The 26,313-nt window shown below is 36.4% G+C and overlaps 2 protein-coding genes across 5 annotated transcripts; both read right to left on the bottom strand.

Moving 5' to 3' along the window:
* Nucleotides 1-1,350: 1,350 nt before the first annotated feature.
* LOC135638736 (vacuolar protein sorting-associated protein 26B-like) lies at nucleotides 1,351-14,467 on the bottom strand. Of its 2 annotated transcripts, none has more exons than XM_065152063.1 (12): nucleotides 14,329-14,467; nucleotides 14,148-14,203; nucleotides 13,291-13,365; nucleotides 12,401-12,475; nucleotides 12,213-12,285; nucleotides 11,011-11,055; nucleotides 9,484-9,595; nucleotides 7,533-7,599; nucleotides 6,899-6,943; nucleotides 3,933-3,988; nucleotides 3,678-3,853; nucleotides 1,351-1,868 (listed from the first exon to the last, which is right to left on the bottom strand). In XM_065152063.1, the coding sequence occupies exons 2-12, from the start codon at nucleotides 14,148-14,150 to the stop codon at nucleotides 1,690-1,692; spliced, it is 906 nt and encodes a 301-aa protein (XP_065008135.1). In that variant the 5' UTR covers nucleotides 14,151-14,203; nucleotides 14,329-14,467; the 3' UTR covers nucleotides 1,351-1,689. The 2 variants fall into 2 exon arrangements, with proteins under 2 accessions (XP_065008135.1, XP_065008134.1); XM_065152062.1 differs by having other exon boundaries at nucleotides 14,290-14,454.
* A 366-nt stretch (nucleotides 14,468-14,833) lies between these two features.
* Nucleotides 14,834-25,717, bottom strand: LOC103985393 (uncharacterized). Of its 3 annotated transcripts, none has more exons than XM_009403068.3 (9): nucleotides 25,218-25,717; nucleotides 24,008-24,069; nucleotides 23,601-23,715; nucleotides 21,447-21,570; nucleotides 19,389-19,469; nucleotides 18,168-18,509; nucleotides 17,903-18,075; nucleotides 16,988-17,832; nucleotides 14,834-16,554 (listed from the first exon to the last, which is right to left on the bottom strand). In XM_009403068.3, exons 1-9 carry the CDS (start codon nucleotides 25,556-25,558, stop codon nucleotides 15,089-15,091), a joined length of 3,549 nt encoding a protein of 1,182 aa, XP_009401343.2. In that variant the 5' UTR covers nucleotides 25,559-25,717; the 3' UTR covers nucleotides 14,834-15,088. The 3 variants fall into 3 exon arrangements, with proteins under 3 accessions (XP_009401343.2, XP_009401344.2, XP_018682109.2); XM_009403069.3 differs by having other exon boundaries at nucleotides 23,601-23,712; nucleotides 25,218-25,699; XM_018826564.2 differs by having other exon boundaries at nucleotides 25,244-25,297.
* Nucleotides 25,718-26,313: the final 596 nt, after the last annotated feature.

Genomic DNA, 26,313 nt, shown 5'->3' with positions numbered 1-26,313 from the left:
TGTTGAAACATCCTGATGATTTGTGCATTTTGTATGTTATTTTTATTTGTAATCTTAAAAGAAAAAAAAAACAACAAGAACAGAATAGTAAAATCTTAATGTTTGAGTTTGGTTCACAATTTAATATAATAAAAAAATAGGTTTTTTTTTTTGGAAATGTGATCATAAAATATAGCAAAATGGGGTACCCAATCAATCTTAAAAAGATAACAACTAATACAATCTAGTGTGTTGTGTTTGGTACCTCAATTTTCAGCATGTTTGGTGGTGAAGAGATTTTGGTGGGCCACCACCTGGAGCACCCAATGAGAAAGTCACACATATCTACAACAAAAAGCCATGTCATTTACATGTCATAATCAATTTGGCAAGTGTTGTCATGTCATTATAGCTTGATTATTGTGTCATTCATTTATAAAATCTTTGTTTATTTCTTTAAATTACTATCAGCAAGAGTGTCAAAATTGACCTCATCACTACCAATGAACTATTTATTGAATTGAAGAAAGTAATGTGCTTAAGACAGCAACTGGATAAGACCTTTGCAACTATTATGACCTTCTTCTTCTTCTACTTCTTCTTGTTTTTATTGTAGAGTATTGATTGATTTAGTAAAGACTTTGATAGTTTATTGTAAGATTTTATATTTGAATTTTACCTTCTATCACTTAACCTTTGAAAAACAAAAAAAAAAAAACAAAAATCTTTACTCGACATTTAGACAGAAACAAAAGCCTAAGCTATCCTTGATGATTACTAGGTGTATTATATACCTTGTTTAGCCTTGGAACAGATCCACAGGTTTCAGCAAAGCTGATTACTTCCAAGGATGAAAAAGATGCACTGCTTTAAACCATCTTTAGATTGACAAGTCATTTTGTTCCATTTGTTTTCTTTCTGTTTCAATCATTCATGTTATAGTGGTTGAGAATAGAAATTTCTTTAATAAAATGTAGTAGCCACAATAAAATATAAACTGAAATTGTGTTGTGCTATCCAGCAGATGCAATCAATTCTAACTCATCATTCACTTAGCAATCAAATGCTAAGAATCTTAGAGAGATGGAGGGGGAGGAAAGCAGCAGAAGCAGCCTTGAAAGCAACAAAAAGCAAAGGACCCTTTCACAATTGGTAATGCCTCAATGATGAGAATTTTCTCAAATAGTTAAGAATATAGATTTTTTGTTACTTGTCACATCAAAGTATACAAGTCTCATAAAGAAAATATATGCAACAATGTGCAATCTTGGAGGATCTGCTTCTCATAAAAAAAAAAAAAAAAAAAAGGCTACGATTGGTTTCTTGAAGGACCCCACATTAGCAGAAAGTGTCAAGTGGATGACATGTACATAAAATAACAGCAGTTTCTCTTACTACAGTCACATCTGTCAGACAAAATCAAATAAAATTTTATGCCAGAGTCGACTAGAGCACTGTATCATACGAGATATGGGTGTCTTCAAAAGGATGATAAAGATCAATCGTGTACTACAGGAAACATGACAAGAAAATATACAACTACAAACAGAGACCAACTAGTTGATACACATGCAACATTACCAGTTCTCCTGAATTCATACTGATAAGCATGGGGAAAGCTCTTGGCATATGGAATCATATTCCTCATAATCCTGTTAATCCATTCACTTAGACGTTACGTAGGCTTCGAATCCCTTCAAAGTGCAGAAACTAAGAAGTTTCCAGGAGGCGATATATTGTGATTTCTTGCTGCTTGAAGTAGCGCCGATCCTCTTCATCCATGAGAACTAGGTTCAGGTAATACTTCACACTGAATTTGTTGTTGATGTTGCGATATGTAGGTGTCAACTCATAAGGGCTCAAGAATAATCTGACCGGAATTGATTCCCCTGTCAAATTAACACAGATAGAGCAGAACAACTGTAAAAAAGTAAGCAACTAATCATAAGAGGCTTCACATATCCGAGAAAACTAGTAGTGAACCCTGATCTGATAGCCTTAGATAATGTACGATATCTTTATGTGGGATTTCTTTGGAAGGAATAACTACCAATGGCTACTGTGTGAACTCTACAATGTCTTTTTGCACCCGAAACCATGGTATTGGCTTTTGTTTATCTGCATCTCCCCCTTTCTCTCCCGACCTTGTTCTTGTTTTCTCTAATCTCATTAAAGATGATGATGGGCTTCTTAGTCATTATTTATTCCAAGAAAAAAAAGAAAAGAGAGAAAATTTTATATCTGCATGCTCCATTTGCAAACTTGGACTTTCAAATTCAAGCTTAAAGCTGGATTTATAGAGTAACTGAAAGGTTGATGCAGTATGCATGTACCTGCTATGCTGAATAGCACGTGACATGAAAGTACAGTCTTGCTGTCAGAAAGCACAAACATTTAAGTTCTATGAAAGCTAGTAAGAAAATCAAGAAAAAGACCAGCAACTTTTCACGGAAAAACTTAGGTAGACAGTTTGGCTTATACACATGTTTTCTGGACTAATTAGACAGACTTGTGGAACTATTGGTTACATTACTAAGATATTGTAACATAAACCATTTGCAAGGAGCATTTGGTAAATGACATAAGAGGATCAATGCAAGGAAAAGGTGAAAAATTGAGCTTTTCCGTAAGCATAAAGGAGAAATTGAATTCATAATAACAGAAGATGAACAGAGAAAGAGAGAGAAGAGAAGAGAGAGTAAGAAGTCCAAGGCAGATTAAATGATTTAGAAAGATACAGACAAGTGAAGATGGTAGCAGACAGAAACACAGATGGCCATCCCAATGATAACCCATGAAGTAAATAAAACGGAGCATATGAAGTAAATAAAAAGGTGCCTCCATCGCTTTATCATGACTCCTTGCTTTTATTTCCAGATGATATAAAAGGTTTTCAAGCATCAATCAGAGCCTACAAGGATATTGTTGCCATCTAAATCCATAAACAGTCTACCTTTCAAGATAACATGTTGAACCTGTCCCATTTGTAAACATATCATGAACCTGTGCCATATAAGGGATGCTCTAACTGCATGTGGACAAAGCTCATATGGAGACTGTGGATCCCTCTGTGGCCTATTGAGAAAATGGATCAAATCCCAAAGAATTTGAATATTTTATTGTATATATCTGCATCAGACAGTGCAATGCGCTAAAGCACCCAAGGTTCATGAAATCATCTTAGCACCTAATATACTACAACAGTACAACTACACCAATAGCACATTACCCAAGCTTCAACTAAGAAAATTTAGTTATTATACTGTGGTGATCAAAACTTAAGCAACTAAAGATATACAATTATTTAGGGTTGGCTACATGTATTGATATATGTAAAAGGTCATATCTTTAATTAAATTAAGAATATTTAAATCTTTATTTATAGTTTCTATTAAAGCCATTGTGAATCATGAAACGACAATATGTTGAAATAAGATATTGTGAATCATTACATTCTTGTGATTTCTCATTTTTCTAAACTAGTTCTTCTGGTTGGTTATTCTTGAGATAATACCCAAAAAAACAAACTAAGCAGAAAGTGAAATCTAACATAATGAGAATAAGACCTCCAACATGTGAATAATTTTTAATTCTGTACACATGATATACCAAATAAAAATGATGATATTGAAGGATTTCATACATAAGATATTTGAAGAGTAAAGTATGTGTGCGGGTAAGAATTCACTGTTACGTACCTCTTACAGGAGCACCATCCATCAATTCATATTTTGCCAGTGTCTCAGTCTCAACATAAGTATTAGGTCCTGAACCAGTAGATTCTCTACGTCTTATCTCAAGTTCCATATTTTTTAATTTGATTCTTACCAAAAGAAAGTATATCTTGCCAATTATAACATCCTTCTGATGGTATCTGGATAAAACCAATTCCCATTAGACGACGAGTAGTGCAAATTTGACCAGAAAAGTCGAATACCATATACAGGGCTTACTTGCTTTTACTATACTCGAACTCAATGTGCAAGCAATCTTCAATTCCAACTTCCATCTGCAAAACTAGCCAACCATATCAAGACAAGATACCTACTTAAAATGTAAATAAAGCTAAATTCATGGGAAAACTGATACAATCTGCAATATGTGACATATAGTTTGCACATGGTTTACCTTCCTTAGTAGTTAGGTTCTTCCGAGAATTTGACAAGCAACAATTATTTCATACTAGAAGCTAAGTTAAGTTTCATATAATTATTTTGAAGAGTCATCAATCTGAGATGAGTATTGAACTAGATTTCACCTTAAAAATATACATGATAAAAACTAAGAGAAGAAATATTCTTCCTGTACAAATTTAGCTAAATAAAATATTTGAAAATTGAGTGGAAGGACCAATGTAGCACTGGAATCCATGCAGCGCTTGCTAGGGAAGTGTCCTGAGTATTCAATTGATCCTAACATCAGAAATTGAGATAAAGGAATTATGATACCACAATTCCACATATTGTACCTATATATCTATTATATACATATGCATATATTAGAACACCTGGGTCCAATGACTGGACCAAAATGTTTTTGGACCTTTTCGATCCCAATAGAATGGTGTAAATTATTTCATGATTGAATGCTCTCATGCCATCCTATCAGGATCCAGCTTGAAACCACATGGAATTTGTAACCAAACATGATTATTGTGTTACTCAATGGGTTCATAATGATCTACACATTGATTTGGGTTTGTTAGGGAATCAGACAAATTTCAAGAATAGCACTGAAGACGTCATCAGGTTTAAGTCTCATTTAAGCATGAGCATTCTTTAATGCAATTGTGGTATACAAGTAGACTAAAAATTACATTTAACCATTTACTTTCTTTTAAATATCAACAGTAGTTTTGGCTAAATATTTAATAGCAATACTACCATTCTGTTGAGAGAGTTGAAATAAAAAAATGCATGGTATATGTCATGCTTGATGATTTGTACTTGAAACCAGCCAGTATGTTGGCACCCAAAAACCACTTTCATCATGTTCACCCTGCCACCACAAGCTAATTTTCATATTCTCAACAGTTTTGGACTTTTGGTTGTGTAACATTTCAATTAGTCCCACATCGAAGATGAGCAAGATTAAGATTGACTTACAAGAGTCTGATGAGTGTACTACTATCCAGGATCTGCAGTACCGAACTGTACCGCCCGGTACGGGTGGTACGTACCGGTCCGACCGGTTGCTGGTACGCGGACCGCCTGTTACCGATCCGAGTGCACTGTAGCACTGTAGCACTGCTACAGTACTCGGCACACCTAAGTGTACCGCTCGGTATACCGTACCGTACCGGTACCGAGCCCAGGTCGAAATACCGGTACGGTACGATATTGCGAACCTTGCTACTATCAACCTCAATTTAAGCATTTTGATCAGTGATCTAGGTCAAACAAAGTTGATAAGCCAATTAGCCTATCAAGCCCAAGTCATGACATTTAGTATCAGAACCGATCTAGTATTTAAGCATGGTGAGGGGGCCCAAGTAGGAAAGGGCTACCCATAGATGGAGTAAGAGGACTCATCACAACGTGAAGCTACCATTGACTTACACCTCATATGCACCATGCTAGGGGTTGATCTGGGCTATGCTGAACGTTGACGAGGATGTCCAAGCCCTTGAGTGGGGGAAATTGTAACACCCCCGATTAGTTTCACATTGGAAGTCTATTGTGACATTTGGGATCAGGCTAACATAGTATTTGGGCATAGTGAGGGTGCTCGAGTAGGAAAGGACTATATGTGAATGAAGTCAGAGGACTTGTCATGGTGTGGAGCCACCACTGGGCTATGTCTCACATGCACTATGGTAGGGTTTGATCTGAGCTATGTTGAGCCTTGATGAGGACATCAAGCTCTCGAGTGGAGAAAATTGTAACACCCCGATTAGTCTTACATCGGAAGTGGGTAAAATTAAAATTGACTTATATGAGTCTTATGAGTATACTACTATCAATTTCAACTTAAGCATTTTGACCAATGGTTTAGATCAAACGAAGTTGATAAGTCAGTTAACCTATTAGGCTCGGGTCATGATAGGTTGTGTACAGTTGGAAATTATGCTAGAACAAGTTAATGCAATTTCATACAGATTGGTACGTACTAGGCAGTGCTTGTCCATCAGGGCATAAACCGACACATGGACCACTCAGTTTTGATGGTCCACATTTAGTATAAAGCTTACTGCAATAAATCCTCTGAACCAAGCAATAAGTCTGTTTTTTTTTAACCCTAAAACCCACTCCCCCTCCCCTCCATGCCTCCTGCAACATGTGTTGCATGTCATTCACCACTTGTCGCCCGCCACACATTAGTGGTACTCCGCCACCGCCACCACCTCCTCATCCTCTTCCTCCACCAACTCCTTCACCCCTCTTCTTCTCCACTACCACCTTCCCATCTGCCTCTTCTCTTTCTCATGATCCTCTTCTCCTCCTCTCGCCTCTTTTATATCATGGTGCATTCATACGTGCCAAATGTTGGTACGCTAGGCCGGGATGGACTAGTTTGCGTTTGGTATCCAAAAATAAGAACCTCGGCAAGAACCAACCCCAAGTATGCACAACTGATCTAAGTCAAAACAAGATATTGAAGTAAGCACCAAGAGACCTAATCCCTCTTGTCATCTGCAACTTCTTTGTGTTTCACCAAAGTCCCAAGAACTGCAAAGGTGATGCAGTGGAGTGACTATTGTGCATCATCTAAATAGATGCTGAAAATTGACAGATCAGAAAGAATTCATCAGTTCAAACATCTAAGATTTCCTTTTTTCACTTTTATGCCACCACTATGCCTATGTTGGGATGGCTCATAATAATTACACGTACCATTCTGGTTATCAGTAGGCATCATCCAAACTGTGAAAAGGAAAACTCTGATTTCAATGGATCAGATATCGAAAACATTCACTGACCTTAATACTGTTGTTGATTGTTGGAAGAGGAGCAAAGTTGCGCACCTAATGAGAAAAAAAAGAAACCAATAAATTTTATTAATCATGAAAAATAATCACAGTGAATTTATTTATTTTAAGCTACTACTACATCATCAAGATCACAAATAAAATTATTATCATTTCATCAGTTAGAAAACAACCCAGAAAAGAGAAGGCCTTGGAAACTCAAATGTTCATATGTTCCATAAAAAGAAACATATCCATATAAGAAACTTTCACTTAATCTTTACCATAATATTCTGCATGATCAAAATTTGTGTAAAAGTGATGACAAAATAATAATATATAATTATACTGCATTCAGTCATAATCAAGGCTCTACTTTTTATACAATTCAAGTAAATTTGATGGTTTACACATCTACATAATGTAGATGGTTAATTGACTATTTCTCTACACTAAAAAAGAAAAGGTAAGTAGATTTCATGGCAGATTTGTACATTCAATGACTCCTAACTATCCAATTTCAGCTTAAGTAGATCAGAACGTATAATATGCATATAGTTTATGATAACTAAGATTTATGCAACAGTCATATGCCACTCAGTGTGCATATAATTTATGACAACTAAAATTTATGCAACAAACTTACACAGAATTCCTGATATTCCACGATGTTGCCGATGTAATTACGACTAATTGTTACTTTCAAGATGTACCTGCATTTTTGTGGCCAATAAAGGTTTATATATACATTTCCATAACAAATATGTTACTCTTAATATTTTCTACAATAAACTTCTTGCAAGAGAATCTAACACATATCATGAGGAACTTTGTGACAGATAGAGAGTCTCATGCCAAAGGATCTCTAGAACACTTATAATCATATGCAAACATCAGCTGCAAACAACAATACCACATTAGATTCAACATAATTCTTGAGAAGAGGAGCTTCAAGGTGTGTGTCACAAACAGATGCAAGATGACTTAAACAATCATTGATGCCAATTTAGACATTTCTTTGCAATGAGCAAAATCATCATCTAGCCAGTTGTTCTCTCAGTTAGAAAACAATTACAATGTCACTGACATAAAAAAAGCTTATGCATAACTTAGACATCATATAGCCATACAAAATACAGAACACTCAAAACAAATGAGTAGAAAACAAAGTAGTGATTTGGTATTTGAATTCTGTGTCATGTATGCTTCCCTTCACAAAAGCAAATTTGCTATAACAGAAGTATTTATTGCCACATCTCTTCTGCCATGATTTCTGAAAAAAAGAATTTTGTTTGAATAAAAGCATTGAAACGGGACAAGAATTCATGTCACTGGCAACAATTACCCAGCACTGTAAATTAGCCAGACAACATGTCACTTAAAGGTGACTATGGATCCAAGAAAGAAGTAGAATGCAGGGCAAGGAGGGGAGATTGCATAAGTTGTCACTTCTTCCTTGAAAGAAGAAGAAAGTCAGAAACAGGCATGAAGCTTGGATGGGTGAAAAAAAAAGACTATCTGAAAATTTTAAGCATATTCAGTGGCATACAAATCAATGAAAAAACAGAACAGGAGATCGTGCCTTCTTACTAATTTGTTATCCCTGAGGTTAACAGGAATCAAACTTCAGAGGCATCATTTATCACAAAAGTATGTCTCGTAATTTTGACAGGGAAATGGAACAAAACAATTTGTGACATGCATATACAAAGATACAAAGGACATTGAACACCATGCACAAAGCACTATACATAGCACCAGTGACCTGTACAGTAGAGTCACAGAGTAGCTGCACTCCAATCCAAAAGCCAGTGTGTACCACTCACCTGGACATAGTCATGGAAGTCCACAGAACATAACATAGCATGGGCATGGACATGGGCATGGGCTAGTCACATGCTAAACTGGGCATATGAGTATGCCACATGCAGAAATAGGCATGGGATAAAATGAATTTCATGATAAGTATCCTGTGAGGAAACTAAGATAAATAAACTAAAATGTCATGACAGGCATATAGCATTCACTTCAGGAAGCTAACAAAGAGGTTGTAGATACAAGTAGCAGAATCAAAATATATCAATAGCCTTCATGATGATATCTCAAAGCTTACATCAGGTCCTTATACTGAACTTCAATTTGTTTTGTTAAAAAAATTTAAGATATTTTTCAACTTTGATAATGATTAGCAACTAAAAGGTGATAAAATATGTAGCTACCAATGAAATCACGTCAACTTCTAAATGAAGCAAAAAGGATAGCATAGATTGATTAAAGCAGCATGATACACTTCTTAACTGAAATTAACACAAGGCTACTTATGGAATAGAGCTGCAAACCATATGATATTGGAGGTATCTTAAAAGGTATTAGACATCGGGTTTACAGTGCAGCATCGCATTGTGTGAAAAAACTGCTAGCAGTGCTGTAAGTAATCAAACTTGTGGAAATGAAATTCCATAATAATTTAGAAGCTTGAGTACGTAGTCCATTAATTCGCAAAACCAAAAGTAATCTCGATGAACCATCTAAGTGCCAATACAGAGGCAATGCTACTAAACTTTAAAGGCAATTGACATAAATCAAGAGATCCTTACCTGAGTCTCACATTAATTCCACTGTATGACTCATATGGCATTTCAACAGTAGAAAACTCAAATGGATATGTCTTTCTTTCATATAAGTCACCAGGGATATCTAATTCACGTACTGCATAAAAGAAAAGTTTATCTTGTGACCAAGGAACTAACTGTTAATACAACAAAATATTTTAACAAAAACACAAAATAAGAATCATCATGTATTTGCAATGACTTGTTAACAAAAGTAACAGGCAATAATGAGGTTCATAGATTTCGTAAGTCATTATCATGTCTCCAAATAGCAAGATAATTCATTGTGAAACATGCCAAGATGTGTTTTGCTTGGATATTAACCTAGTAACCTGAATCATCGACAAAACAAATGGGACATTACGGTTTCTTGTTGTTTTGTTGTATAAACGACAAAACAAAATGGCATCATTTCACAAGAAGCAATAGTATAATTTCCATGTAAGAGTATAAATGAAAGGCTAGCGAACAAAAGTTCACAAACACCAAAAATTGCATACCAGTTGGCGTGAACTACTTAGATAATATATTATATATTTCCACATGGACAAATAAAAGAGAAAGAAAAAGAGATAAAAAATAAATTAAAGAAAAACAAGTAGGTAAATCAAAAGAATTTCAATTGACAATGTAAACAGATTGAAGAATAGAACAAGGAGGTAAAAGATGAGTATTAGAAGCCTAGCAAGAAAATTCAGTGTTTTAAGCAACACAAAACCTTAAAACAAACAGAATACTGGTAGTGCTGGCAGTGCAGAATATGTAACCTTTGCTATGAAAGGTGATTGGCATGTCTAGAAGGTAGTGAAACAAATAAATGCACTAAAGACATGTGGAGGGCACTGATGTGTCCAACTATTCATGTTAAAATAAAATTCAGTGCATTGGAGCATTGGATTGGACTGTTTCCAGCTGCAAAACACCTAATCAGTTCAACAGCCCAGGTTCTTAATAGTTAATATAATACAGCAAAAAGAATACAACGAAGAGCACTACCTTAATTATTTTCTGGAAGATTTTCCACTAATTTAGCTTATTGAAGTCAAACCTTTATTCTGAAAAAAAGTGATGCATTTACATGTTCTTTGGTTTTCCTCTCACCAAGTGTCTATTTAGGTTAAATTTTCTCATTCCTGTTTACCGTTGTTAAGATGATGCATCCACATAGTATTTAAAATGATAAGCATCAATAATGAATGAGTTTTCATGGATTTAACATCGGATATGCAAAATCCTGACCGCTCCAAAAGGTCAATATTGAAAAAAGGACATCCAGGATTTATACTAGTTGACGTACTGATACCATGGTACTTGGAGAAACTTAAACAATCTAATCAGAATCTGATGCTTATTGAAATACTTCTATTTTCACTTTAGAGAATGTGAGCATTGAGATGGTCCCCTATAAAAATAATTCCAAAACTTGAACTAATAAGCATATGCTACTTTTCTATTATTGGTAGGAAATGAAAATTACAAATAAGATTTTTAGGTCGCCGAAGCAAAACTCACCTAGCGAGGTGAAGTCATAAAAGTTGCCCTTGTCAAAATAAAGCTCTGGGCAAAACAAAAGAAGTTTTATTATAAGTAGTAAGTACCAACAAGATGCTGAAAAGGTGCACATAAAAGAATGTTATATATAGCATTTTGCTACTGAGTATAATTTATATCATATGACAGATGCTAACAAAAAGACTCAACAGAATAAAAATGGGATTCTTTAGCACTTTTGAGTTTTGCATCATAGAAGTAGATGAAGATGCTGAGTTTTTTTTTTTAAGATGCAACAAATAGAAATTTATCTTGATTACAAAATTCATAATGGAGTTACCAAATTATATACACAAGATTATACATAGAGGTTTGCATTAATAGGCTACACATAGAATCACACACATTTACAAATTTGCTTACATGCAGAATATGATGGCACTAGTAAACATTTTGAACTGATGCAATAGTGTGAATGTTCAGTGGGCAATCTCACCTGGGTTCAGGCATACATAAAAGAACTTGACAGTACAACCCAAAGGAAATCATGACTAGATCCTCCATAATTCTAATACAAATTATTTTTTCTCAAACCATAAATCTGTTTCATATCTAAATTAGTAATGAATCCACCATCAATTGTTTAAATGAGAAAATTGAGCTAGAAGTATGAGAAAACTCAAATCAGTTGCATTTGACAAATATGATATTTCATCTCTTCATGTTATAAAAGATCACACCCGAATACCAAGAGGCCTTTGTGAACTTCTATCACCAGAGTCTGAAGACAATAATTTGTCAGATCTCATGCTCCAACACAGAGTCTCTAAAAATCTCAGAATTAACTTTTAAGATAAAAAGAACAGTAAACCAAGGGCAAAAATATGTCGATATATGGTGTCCTGCATCATAAGTTAAGAACATCAGGATGATGATGACAGAATTACAAAGAAAAATCATGCCATTATTTCTTGAACCATAATAGTGGATACACAACGTTTTACTGATTATAGAAATAGTTTGGCTGTGACAGCCAAATGAACTAGACCAAACAACAAAAGATAGAGTGATAAAAGACCAGATTGTTCGTCCCTTAGGTCAATGAGTAAAGATTGTCTATTTTCGATATTCTTCTGTACTTATTGACTAAGAGATCGAACAAGATCATTTTCATATATTCACCCATAACACTCAACATGTGTGAACAGAATGAAAAACATTACCTATCTGTCCAAGAAGCTCAATTTTGATACCGTTGTGTTCAACTTTTTTCCCCTGTGTAGGTTCTATAATCACCTGAACGATCAGACAAGCAATTTCTTTATCAAGATTTCAAGAAAGTGGAACATAGCATGAAGAAGCATTAATAGCAGACTAAGTATCTAAAAGGTCTAAATGGCAGCACATTTACCTCTCCAACAATGTTTTCTTTACTCTCAAAAATTGGGACCATTGTAGTCCGGCCATTATCCTTCTTTATGGAAGCCTGTACAAACAAATACAAAGAAAGTTTATAAGTGACCAACAAGTATAACAAGCAAGCAAAGCTTTTAGTAGTGCAGAAGCATAAAATGGTCTGTCAGAAATGATTAAATCAAGAATTTTCTGGAATGGACCTTAACTTGAATGTTTCCCATTTTTTGTGAGTACAACAATCTAATTTATAATAGATAGAGAAAAAATTACCTCACTTATGCAACTATCCAATCCTTCAATGGCAGACATAGGTTGTTGTACAAGTTACTATTGTTACAATTCAGCTACTGTTACTCAATAGATTGCAACCAAGTAGCCACTTTGAACAAGTCTTCAGGAGAATCTAAATTGAGTTCTCTCTTCCAAAATGATGTCAAACATTTAAATGTAGAATCTGTAGATGCTAAATATAGAATATGCATGTACACATTGCTAAGTAAAGCATAGCCCTGGATATATTAAATTAGAAATGTCTAGAAAGTCAAAACCTTGACGACTAAGTTCCATTCAAGCTCAGCTCATCTTTTCATTGATTAATGAAATTATATCAACTTTGATTTCTTGGTCTCAATAAGCCTAAATATGGTGGCTTCGTGTGTTTATTGACTGACAAGATCAGCATCCAAATTTCAAGGCAATGATCCAAAGTTTTTATAAATGTAGAGAAAAGAATCCTTTCCAATCATTCATATGTTCAAATAACTAATGTACCTAAAGAATTCCTTAATTATCACATAAGAAACTAACAAGCAGTTCAGATGAAACAAGGTGAGAAAATGTTGATACTATAAGGCAATAGCATCCCACAGATCTTTAATTCTTTACCTGCTTGCGTGTTTTTCCATCAGCAAATATGACAGAGATGGTACAGGGTGGCTTGAAAGCTCCAACGATGTAATTCTGGAACATACAGAGCAAATACAAATAAAACAAGAATAACAGTTGTTTCCTTAATATCTTCATGTCACAGGAAGAAATCTACTAAATAGCTCCTGATCATATTATATCCAGATTCCAGATGTTATAAGATAGATTATGGCAAAGGATATGGATGGATACATAGGTACATGACTATCAAGACTACCAAATATTAATTAAAATCATCTTGAAAGGCAATCCCTGAACTACTAGGCAAGGGTTCCATGAAATAAGACAGAAAATGTGAAGAAGAAACTCAACGATTGTACATGGAATCTCATGCCATCAAGTCACCAATTTTTCTTGTCAATTGCAAAAAAGAAAATCTGTGTCTAACCATTATATCTGCCTCCAAGCTACAACAAGGATATTAGTTCACTGTGGGCAATCATTAAAAGTTAGTTGTCTTCTAATTAAAAAAATAACAGGGCATTGCAGGAACAGAATCAAAACTTTCCCATGCTAATTGGCACTTTCTTAAAATAATTGTTCTTAAATCATCTGGAATTAAAAAAATCCTCATAATTTCATGCAAATACAATCTACAGAAAAGGTATCATCCATGAGCCATAAAAAGGCTCTTGAACATGTTGAACTTGGAGATGGAGGAATGAGCAACAAGGGAAAACAATTCCATATGGAAAGAATTAAACTTGGAGTGGATGAAAAGGTTATATTTGTTTCTCCCTTACGATTTAACCCGAAGAGATCGGAACCGACAATATAATAACTCATAGGAAACCTGAAATAAGAAGAGGCCCTACCATGCTTCTTGAACGGGATACTGCGTCTCAAATCCCCTAACAACGAAATGATCCTCCTGCCAGTAACGCGAAATCAAAGAACAAAGTCCAGGTGATCAAGAGAAAATGCTGACAAAGTAACATCATCGATCAAGAAACGAACCTTGGAGTCTCCTCCAAGGCAGACAAAGAGGAAGCCAACCGCAGAAGATACGGTCCTCGACCACAACAGCAAACGAGGAACCGGCGGCGAGGTCGATCGGTCGGTGGGGTCGATGCCTCGTGAAAGGAGCGACAGTAGAGGCGTCGGACCGGCAGGTGCGACGGATTGTTGATCGCGGACGGCCGAGATCGAGTTTTTGGGAAGACTTTTAACGGTTGAAATCCGATATCGTGCGGAATCTTTATGCGGTATATTCCATAAGGCTTTTCCTATCTTTTTATCCAAACGACAGCGATGCCACCGGGTTGACCCGTTGGACTGCTGCAGATTGAACACAGTAACACACTGTAATAATCTCCTTCTGTGTAAGAATATTTTACATATAATTTAGTATAACATTTATGAGAAATAATTATTAAAAAATATAAAATTCTTAGTGCTGTATGTTTTCATTATAAACTACTCAACAACAATAACAATTTTAGTCAATACTTAGCTATTACATAAAGCAATGCAACGATTTCTCCATATTCTAGCTAGGAACTGGTAAAAGCAGATTTGGCATTCTTGGTTTCATAAGCAAAGGACAGAAAAGACATTTGATCTGAGAAGGCTAAATCAGCCTCGTTCAGTACAGTAATTGCTTTCAAATTAACAAGGAAAGAATAACAAATTATTAGATAGCAGAACAAGCACTCTTCAAAACAACAATGGCAGCACTTTGATACAAGAAGAAAGAACTTTAGCCTCTGGTCCAAGCCAAGAGAATCTGCAAAAGAAACAAAAAGATGATATCTTACTAGACTAAAATGGTTTCTTGCTTCTTCGCTCCGACAATAAACTCGGGTTCACTAGGATAAACAAAGATAGTTGCTGCAGCAGCCGATGGGTTCAATGCGGCTGAGTACCTTACAGAGGTGATTGATACCTGTGGCAGCTGTTGCGAGCCCGAACATAATGGAACAATCTTGTAACTCATGATGTACTCACTTTTTGGAAGGACGAAGCCAGCATTATCATGAGGGCCAGAAAATACAAAACTTTGACAATCCCCCAGAGAATACTTGATTTCCTGTAGTAGGTTGGTCTGGTTGTGTATCCTAATGTGGAATAAGAAGGGGACTCCTAGAATGGCATGAGGAGGGCAATCAAAACTCACAATCAGTGGTGGTTGCTCGACAATCACACTGGGCAACTTTTGTTCTGTGACAACACCAGAATCTTCAAAATCACCAAGTTTCAAGTCTCTCTTCCAAACTAGACAAACTGAGCCAACCTCAAGATTTGGAGAATCAACCTTCGATGTGACAGAAAAAATCCCTTTGAATTCTTCTCCTGGCACAAGAGGGGCATTGTCGGCAGGAATTCCACCAACATGTTGCACAGAGCAAGCTCTAGAGTCCTCATCACCATCTGATCTAATGGACAAGGATATCACTCGTAGTAGCACCTCACTGCAGTTTTGAGCAGTCACTATGAGGACACTTGTTTCGTTTAGAGCAAGAGAGACCTTCTGTTCGATCCCAGGCAATGATTTGACTTTAGAAAGCAACAGGGGTTCCCGTCGAAAAGGCATCATAAAACAGTGGCTTATGCTGATTGGAATTTTCCCCTCAATCTGCAAGCTCCTATGAATGTTAACTCTCTGAGAAGCAGCTTCTGTGGAGTTTGGTGAGTAACCAAGTGAAGCATAAAGCATAACTGACTTGGGTCTGTGCCATTTGATTTCTAGTTTACATGACCATGAATCTCCTACTCTCAAAACGGGGACAGAGACCACCCCGAAAGACTGTTGAATTTTCCTAATGTTGTCAAACTGGGTTTGAGATTCATCCTCAACACCTGTCCCTGAAATGCTGAGAAGCTCAACATGATGATTACCTGAAGAAAATGGCTCTGCTTCTCTTGGGCTCATCAACAGGCCACCTCCTCTTGCATCCACAAGATTGATCTTCAGCTCACCAGAATAGACTTCATGTCCATTGGATATGATCGTCAAAGGAACCACAAAAGTTTCTCCAACTAATGCAGGACTAGAAGCACCAAGAATAAGATCAACTTGAGGTTCTGGCTCCTCAACCTGGATAACCTTTAGTCCAGAATATGTAAGTCCAGGGTCCTTTGTTGGGAAGGTCTCCACTTGGTCCTCAAATTTCCAGAATGGCAACTCTTCCATAGATGCAGGACTTTCAGCTTGGCAGCATATCATGAAAGATTTGCCTATTTTAGCTGTAATGGACAAGCACTCGAGTTTTCCACTCTGACCTGCATAATGTATGAACATTAAGAAAAAACAGCTTTGATTGCAAAGAAGGATATGTACAAGTGCTCCTTGCAGAAAGGCTGTAGCTACTTGAAGCATGCAACAACAGAGCTGGGCCTCCCAGAGCTGATCACTACTCATCCATTTGTTAACTACCCGCATGTTGACCTAAATTAGCCTGAGTTTATCATCTCAGTCTCTGGCATAGACCCATCTCAAGATGAGCACAACAAGTATCATGCAACTAAAACAAAGACCAACAGCTGTTGGTCTTGATAACAGTAAATCTGATCTATCACTTCAAGACAAAGACTAAAACATATCACTTGTTGGCAGATCTAAGGAACATGTGAAATAAAGGAAGAATGCCAAATAGCCTGAACTTTGTCGATAAGAAACAAACATAACTATGAGAAAGAAGATTTATAAGCCTACCTGATTTAACTTCATATGTCAACCGCAGCCACTTGTTGGTGGGCAATATAAGTGATGGAGCATTTTCTACACGAACATCTTGGCTGTCCATATCTAACTGTGCTGTAGAGAGATCTTTCACAGCATTGACAATTATGAAGTTGCACTTAGGCTGGTTGAACTCAATTTCCAACCGATCAACCTCAACCGGACATGGTAGTTGTGATAGAAGTGATAAAGTCATCATGGTAGGTGACCCTGGCTTAACAGATTGATCATGAAAGGCAACACAAGCAAGCAATGCCATTCTCAGAGGACTTATAACATCAACATCAACACGAACAGGTTGCTCTTCTGTTATAATGAGACTGCAACCTCCATCTGTCAATGGTAATATATTTTCCCCTCTTAGAAGACCAAAGACTTCATTCTGTACTGATTCTCTTCTTGAAAGGGTAGGTAGACCTGCTGGGCCATACTCCCTTTTGCTATTGGGAGTTTCTACTTCACCAGCAGAAAATATAGGCAATGAAGCCATTTCAAGAGAATATTCAATGAAATCTTTTACTGAGCCAAATCTGCGAGAGCATTCCCGCAAGTATCCCAAACTTTCCCAGAGCAAAGTAACCCAGCCCTCTTGCCGATAAAGACTAGAAACACCATCAAAATGCAGCTTTGCATTATTGAAGTCCTCTGCAATAAAATATTCTTTGGCCATTCTAGTACTACAGTAAGAAGCTAGCCTTGGAGCTTTTAAGCTGTTAAATGATTCATAAGCTTTTTTGAACAGGGCAATGATCTCATATGAATCTTGAAATCTTTGAGCCTCTGTAATAGCATAGTTTATATACTCCGCATCAGAAAGACTGCAAAACTATTGTAGTGTCAGTATCAGCAAAAATTAGCAACAACTTTCAGAACATGCAATGAACTTACGGGAGTACTTCAATTGTATCTCCTTGCTCCAATAAGCGGGCAGATTGACCAACAAATACTGAAGGCAACACAGATTCTGGATTCTTTCCAAGTGTGTTGGCAGATGCAGAGTCTGTCATGGATAAAGAGCTATCCAGACAGTATCTCTTCTCCCTCAAATAACTGGCTGCTAACTTTTACCAGAAAAGTAGCAGTATCAAACAAAAGAAGAAAAGGAAATTAAAAAAAATCATATCAAGATATTAAATTCAATGTATGGCAGTACCTGATAGTAATAAGCTGGTTGCACTTCCCATTCGGTCAAAGGATTCTCTGATGTGCCAAAGTGAGAAGGTAGGGTGCTCGGAATAGCTACTGTGCTTGTCTCTAATAACTCTGCAAAAACCAGAAATTGCCTGCTCAACCAATCCCAATGGAGAAAGGAATTTTTGGTCGAGCCCACAAGCTGTCGATAGCTCGCAATGTGCTTATTGAACCAAGCAATTGCTTCTACAACTTTTCCACCGTGAAGTAATAAGGTTGATGTTTTGAAGTGCAATTGTTCAGCTACAGCTTTTATCTCAACCAGGCGTTGAACTGGTGGCAACCTGGTAGAGGTTGCAATCATCTGAATATTCGAGCATAAAGAATAAACAATAAGACCAACAAAAACAAAATACATTCTGGTAACTAATGCTGGTCTCGTACTTTGATTTTAAACTATTTTGACTCCATTATAAAAGCATGTGCAAGTTATGCTAACTTGACGATCATCAATAAAGGATGAAAGAAATTTGATTACTTTGTTTTTACCAAAAATATGCAAGACCATTTTTTAGCAGCTACATCTCAGAATATGTGAAATTTTGAAAAGCCACATGATATCTTATCTCAACATGCATGACCGGTCCTGCCTACATGACAATCATATCACGTCTCATTGATGATATCTTACATGATAACTGGTAACAAGCTTTAAAATTACAGTCGAACTAGTATGTATTGATCAGTATTTATTAATCTGACCAAGTACCAGAGTTGAAACTTATAACTTAAAACTTTATTTTATTTTAATATTACAAGATGGTATAGGTCACTATATCACCTACAATACCATATGTCACTACATCAGACCAGTATTTAAAAATTTTAATTGATGTAAACCATGACCCAGTACATAGTGGCATGCTATAGTGGTGCACCATTTGTATCCTCTACGATTGTACATAGCATATTTGTGCATATGGACAGGGACATGGTATGCCCAAAAGAGGTCTAGAAAATGGAGAAGCACATTATACATGTAGATACTGGTGCTTTCATTTTGCTGGCTTGATCTTTGACCGAAAGACAAACCTGAGATTCACCTACGACAATTGAAAAATAAAATTGAAGCTATAATTTCTGCACCACATTGTCCAGATCCTTGCACAGAAATAGCTGATCCATACGAACGACAAGAAACTTTATATAACACCATGAAATATAGCTGAAGAGGATTCAATACCTCACGTAAAGCACGGTAGGCTTCTTCATAGAACCTTAGTGCTTCTGCCCAATCTCTTCTAAATTCAGCATAAACTGCAACCTGCGTTCAAGGTCCAAACGAAAGAATCAAATGAAAACAATATTTGCAACTAGAAGCAAACACATTGGTCCATCAATCAAACAACTCACAGATATCATATGCAAATCTGACAAAAATGATGAGCATATAAGATCTTGAAATTGTTGATACTCTAGACAAAAGCTTGCATTAGTTTAAGCAGTTGTATGTCCAAGATTGCTAAAAATACAAACAAATATCGGCATATCAGCAAACACAAATCACAAGGATTGTTTAGAGAGCAGGGAAAAAAGACTTTGAAGTGCTTCTCTGGCATTGCATCCAAAATGAACAGTATTTGCCTACAATTTCATCAGTTACTATGACAACATCATTATATTTAGCACCTTTGTTGCACCACAAGTATCATAAACTAATATATTACAGAGAACTATTTGATTACAGATCTAGCATTTTCATGATGTACTAATATATTATAGATTTCAACAGATTTCAGTTATCAATACTGTTATACCAAGGTCCTAAAAGATGTTCTCTACATCGATGAATTTATAGACCATGAATTTAAAGGATGAATTTATAGACCTCCTCTGGATGTGTTCACACCGCCATAATTAACCAGATTTTTTTATTTGAAACTCTTCCAAAAATTTATAGGATTTACTTTCCTTCAATCGACCTTGACTATTTCGATGGAAGGTCCAATGCACTTGCCTTATCTGACCCTAATTGCATAGTTTGTGGTACAAGTTCTAGAAATTCAGATATTCAATGGGATATAAAGGTAAAAAAAAATGTACCATAATATTTTTTATGTTTTCTCATCTCATTTTTTATATTTTATAGTATTATATCCACTTTATAATATTCTATTTTACAATCATTTCCTCGATTAATTTCGACCCCATTGATCCAATATAACTAACCTTATCTAATTTATTAGTCAATGTTGATCATATCATCCTTCGCAGATCTCTATATTGATGTTGATTTTGTGAACTATGCCTAAATGTTTCCATTAAGGTCCACTTCCAAATTAAAACATGAAAATTTGGAAGGATTGCATTTCTGAAATACAGATCCACCAAAATAAGTGGTCATTGTTTGTTTTAATAAAAATACTTGGAGCAGAATTTAGAATTCTATTAGTCTCTTCTCTCTCTTTCTCAACACTTCCTTCTCAACCTCTTCATTTTGTTTCATTTTTTATCACAATCTCTTTTTACCTTTCCTCTTGGAAAGCCACTACCTACAGGTCATTGGTGTTGTCACATCTCATTGATTGTGGTTTTGAGACTATATGAATGGCTGATCCCTCTGTAGGAAATTATAATATTATTATGGATGTTGAAGAATCTCTCCAATTGTGTGCTACTTTTCCAAACCAATGAACCATCTACAAAAACCTACACCATTAACAATTTTTGGCAACTGCAGCCTTAACCTTTATGCGATTCTTCTTTAGGATGGTCTTCTTGGTAAGAATGATATTAGTTGACAATTATTGCTAAAGAGAGTTATAAAATTTCAGATTACAACTTTTGGTGATTGTGAACTGTTCTATGAGTTATAGTGTGGAAGTTTCAAATTAGATGATTTTTTTACTGCCGAACTTGATTAAAGAATTATGCTTGGGTGGTTTTGATATTTTAGTTAGACTTTGTGATTATTGAAATAGTTATTTAGTCACTAAGCAAACATTATTATTTCTTTTTTGGGTTTTAACATCAAGTTAGAGTCTTATTTCCTAGCCTAGTATATCAGTTGTCATGCTTTATCAAAAGCTTATGGGTTGTCACTCTTTCTTTTTTCCATTTTTTTTATATCCACTGAGAAAAACACACTTTGCCAAAAAATATGACAAGAATGAATCTTCCATGCTGAGAAAAATGAAAGCAAGAATACTAAAAATAACACAGCGAAAGCAACCAAACTAAAGATTAAGGATATTAAGAAATAATCATTTATCGGATCAAACAGAAAAGATTAGGCTCTTGCCTTGAAGCAATATCGTATATTCAACTCGACAGAATTAAAGGTCCGCTTCTCTATGCGGGTTCTTATTCTTCGTCCTTCTTCTCGATAGTATGTGTTACATAGCTCAGCAAATATGCTTGCAAGTCTGCATAGAGTTAGATATAATGAGTTAGAGATATTTATTATATATAATTCAAAGTCACAGCAACATCCAAGTTTAATGTATGTGATCAGATATTTAACGGCTTCCACATCACCTGTCAAAATATTTCCAAGATACAACATAACACCCACTCTGACAAGTTAATGCAATGCAAGATAGAGTAGGTAAAATGTCTCATTAACTTGAATAGTTTCACTTACTGCTTTGTTGTTGTCTATGGATCAGATTGGGCTTTGATTAGAGATATTTTACAGTTTGTTGGATTTAAAGCATGGAAGCCTTGGTTCTATATTAAGTGTCATTATGTGGGCTGGGTTAAATTCCTGAAGTACCTCATAACAGATGACCAACAATCAGTGAGCTGCATGCTATAAAGAAGTTCCAACACAGATTCAAAGTCACTAAGCAAGAAAGATTCTACGAAAGGACTATGAAAGAATTTACTTAATTATCTATGTTCCTAATATAGTTGCTTCAAGAAGTCTTAATAGTCCAAGAAAACTACATACTAAGTAATTCAAATAAGGGGTGATAATCATCCACTTTTTGAATTCAGATGTTAAGCCAGATGCAGGTTAGAACTATTCAGGATATGAATCTGAATCCAATAAAAATGAAAAGGATCCAGAAAGATTTAATAGTAGATCCAAAACTAATATCTATCATATATCAGATTCATAGCTGTTATTTCACTTATCCTCATTACAAGAAAAATAATGTCATGATGGTTGAATACAACATTTAATTTTGGAACATCATGTGAATCCAAAATTGAAGAGATTGTCAAAGCTAAAAACCATGAGATCATTCCCTTTTCTATTTGCCATTTTGCATCTCAAAACCAGGAGCCATCAATTAAAAAAGGACTTCCGAATCAACTGCCCATGAATTGGCACTCTTATTAGAGATCCCTTCTTGATATAGCCATTGTCAAAAATAAGAGGGCACTAGAGATCACTTCTTGATAGAGGCATTGTCAAATATGCCAAAGCCATTTCTAATTGCCTTCATACTATATACTTCTTCAGAAGAAAATCTTTAATGAAATGATTTCTTGGGAGCAGGTAGATTGAATAGATGGTCACGGAGAACATTTGACTCCTTCCTTACATGTTTGCACATCCATCAAATTTTAATTGGTGTGCCAAACCATGAAGGCATCTAAGCTGAAACTCATACCACATCCCACCATGTCAAGTGTCAGAAAGGTATGAAACATGTCATGTGCCTCAACAAGTCCTAACTAACATCCTACAGGATTGTAATATTATAATTCTTGATTTTGATTATTATAGTAAATATTACTCAGAGAATGAGTGATCTGAATTAGTTGTAATAACGTTGTAATAATGTTGGCCTATACATTGGCTGGCAAGGGATGGCTAAAATAAATTAGAACAGAAGTTTGACAATTAGCTGAGGTGTTTCTTACTAGGTTGTAATGAATCTAGAATCACCCAGAAAGAAGGATTTAGCTGAGTGGATTAGGAAAGGATACATCAAGTTGTTCATGTTTCCTATCTGTTGCTTCTAAGAGTCCTAGTGATAGAAAGCATACAGATTCTAATGTTATTTGATAAAAGTGTCAATCGCTGGGAGAAAAAATTATCCATATAAGAAATCATTTGGCAGATCCCTCCAATATCTCTTATTCTCTTTTTTTTTTCGTTCCCCTTTAAATTCTCTCTTCTTAATCCCTTTCTCTATGTAATTTTCATAATGCTGAGACACAATAAAATCACTGTATCTATCAATTGGACCAGACAAGATTAATGTTCATTGAATTTTACTGCCACCTGTGAAAGATCAAAGATCAAAAAAAGGCTGTTTATTCAGTTCATATTGAGATTCTTCTGAAAATATAAATTGATGCAATATCTGAATCAATTAGTTTACATCACAAGTCCAATAATTCTAAACAACCAAAACACAGTTTTTACATCAAGTATATCTATGGACGGGTATTCAATGAAAGCTGACAAATGTGTGTGCATGTCTTGTTCTTTACATACCTGGTAAGTGACTGCCTTAATTCTGAGGCATCATTTTGTAAAAACGTGATCAAGTATTTTGTGTCAATTTCTGCGCGCTTTCTTAAAGCAATTTTAAGGTCTTCGCTCACATCTTCTGCATTAAACATATAATATTTAATGAATTACTTTGTCATATTGAGCACAGGATCCAGAAACCATGTGTATTAACTGACAAACAAGCATTAAAAAATTTCCAGAAATCGAATACAAAAAAATAGAGCTGTTGCAGTTTGATCTTCAATGTGCAATGATAATCCTTAAGCATCTTGCAATATTACTTAATTAAGATGGAAAATATAGAGATTATACAATCTTTTCTCACATCAGACATCTTACTTCTACTATAATCAGACAGAGTAACTTACAAAGAAACCACAGTTACATACCACTCTCATTTGTCTGCACAAGAATAACAATCAATCTAATGCTTCTCCCATGAACTGCAGCTCTGCCAAAAGTAAAGGATAGTGTGACCCACTTAAAGCATATAATAAAGTGGAATTTAGAATTCTACATTAGAATAGAAAAAAAACAACAGAACTATACAAAAAGCAAATGACATAGAAAAAATATTAATAAATGGAACGTGAATGAAGGAGGAATCCATGAAGCCAAAAAAAACATAATAGCTAACCATTCTATACCATCATTCAGAATTTAAATCTGAAAAGTAAAAAATGAACATGCCTCTGAGCAATAATTCCACAGTCCCATCTTATGAGCATTAAAGAAAAACTAACCCCACTTCCCCTCGGGTGCAGCCTCTACCAAGTATTTGTTGCTTCTTGAAATATCCAACTTTGGATGAGGAATAGGTAGACAGGCAAGTTTACCAGGACTCACTCATTCCCATTAGTGTTAAGATTTCAACATGTATCAAACTTCCAAGATTGTCTTCAGCCTTCAAAAAACAATCAGTGCCATAGTCTGGTGTGAACAAGAAACAAGAGATCTTCTGAATGAAGACAGAAGCTCACACTGATGATCTCATTACATCTAGCACAAATCAAGTAAATCAGTTCAATTATATAGTTGCACTTCTTGAACTATTAACAATGTCAAATCCCTTTAGTGGATTGCAATCATGTAACACTGATATGAGATTACTAAAAGAAGGTTAATTATGGAAATGCTTTTCTAAAAGCAAGATTTTCAATTTAGCTTATCAGTATCTTGAATTTATTTGACGGGCACATGCATAAAGTACTACAAGGGAATTAATACGCTACGCTATATCATGTTTGAAAAATTGGAAGCATGTCGCCTGTATGATGTGACATCAAAGATAAGAAATAGGGTTCAACAACACAGAAGGCAGAAAGCTTGTCTCCCCAGATGGATTCGGATTGCACGAAGAGATAGTTACGTTTATTAGAAGTCTAAATTCCAATAACACTAGAAACATAATAGTATAAGAAAGAATGTGCACTGCTTCGAACAACAAACAAGTACATACACCTCTCGTGCCAACGATCAGATCGACAATGAATCTATAATTTGTGCAGAATGTGACCTTTCTCTCCAGGAATGGTGGAGATACTATCAACTGAACTAAAAGAGGAAGCAAAACGTAATCAAAGAGGAAGGAATCCGTACTTTAGGTTCTCAAGATCGGTGCAGACCTGTAGCCACTGAGCGGGATCACCGGTAACGTAATCAGCACGAAAAAGCGCAGCGACGGCAGCGGCCACCCTGGTCCGGTGCTTCATCAGCCAATCCCGCTTGAGGATGCCCGCCACCGGTTGGGGGGAAGCGAGGGGATCCTTGTGCTTCCTCGCCAGGACGGATATCTTGGAAAAATCCGGCAGTGCGAGGGTGTTGATGGGGGGCTGCTCGGCGTGGAGGAAGGAGGAAATCGTCTGGTGGAGCTCCGGACACCCGACCACAGAAACGAGAGAGATCGGCGGGGTCCGGAGCTCCTCGGGATAGTACTCCATGTTGCCGCCGGATCGAATGCCCGTACGAGTTAGGGATCTCGGAAACCCTAGCTAGGGTTTCGAGATCGCGAGCTGGAGCGGAGTGGGAGAGAAAGCGATGAGTCGGAGATCCCTTCTCGGGAGGAAAACGATTTGACGACCCGATCGTAGCCTCGTTCTCGCCATCTCGAACCGTTTAATTAACATCGGACGGCCCAAATTAAGATCGGCTTCTCGTTCGTAACATATGAAACTGATATGCTTTCCCTCATCAGGCGCATGAACTGTCCGCCTGATCGCGACTCAACGGTCAGGATAAATAAGATCGAAAACGGAGACTTTAACAGAATTTTCACTCAGGCCCTTCCCGTTTCAATACCTCCATGTGATTGGAGGAAATGGTTAGTGACAAGATGGTTCCACGCGGGACCCACTATTCAGCCAATGACATGGCCGGGTCACAGGATATTTATATTCAGAGTAGCAGAAGCCCATACTTGCCGGCCGCCACCGCCTCCTCCTCCCCTCCCACCATTTAGCGCCATCAGTTGGCGGTAGATGTTAACTGGATCTGTAACGTTGACGGGTCTTTACTGAGCTCTGGGGTTGCGATTCACAGCGGAGACTGCTGCTCCTGTCTGTAACGCCCGAGTTCTAAGTGGTTGGTGGCGGGAAGACAGACTATGATGGCGGAGACCGCCGCAGAAGCACGCAGCAGAAGACACCGCCATGGAGTTCTTCGTCTCCATATCATCATTGCAGTTGCCTCAAAACCT

The sequence above is a fragment of the Musa acuminata genome, chromosome BXJ3-5 (assembly GCF_036884655.1).
Source record: "Musa acuminata AAA Group cultivar baxijiao chromosome BXJ3-5, Cavendish_Baxijiao_AAA, whole genome shotgun sequence".
Classification (NCBI taxonomy): domain Eukaryota; kingdom Viridiplantae; phylum Streptophyta; class Magnoliopsida; order Zingiberales; family Musaceae; genus Musa; species Musa acuminata.
This window is presented reverse-complemented; position numbering and strand designations above follow the sequence as displayed.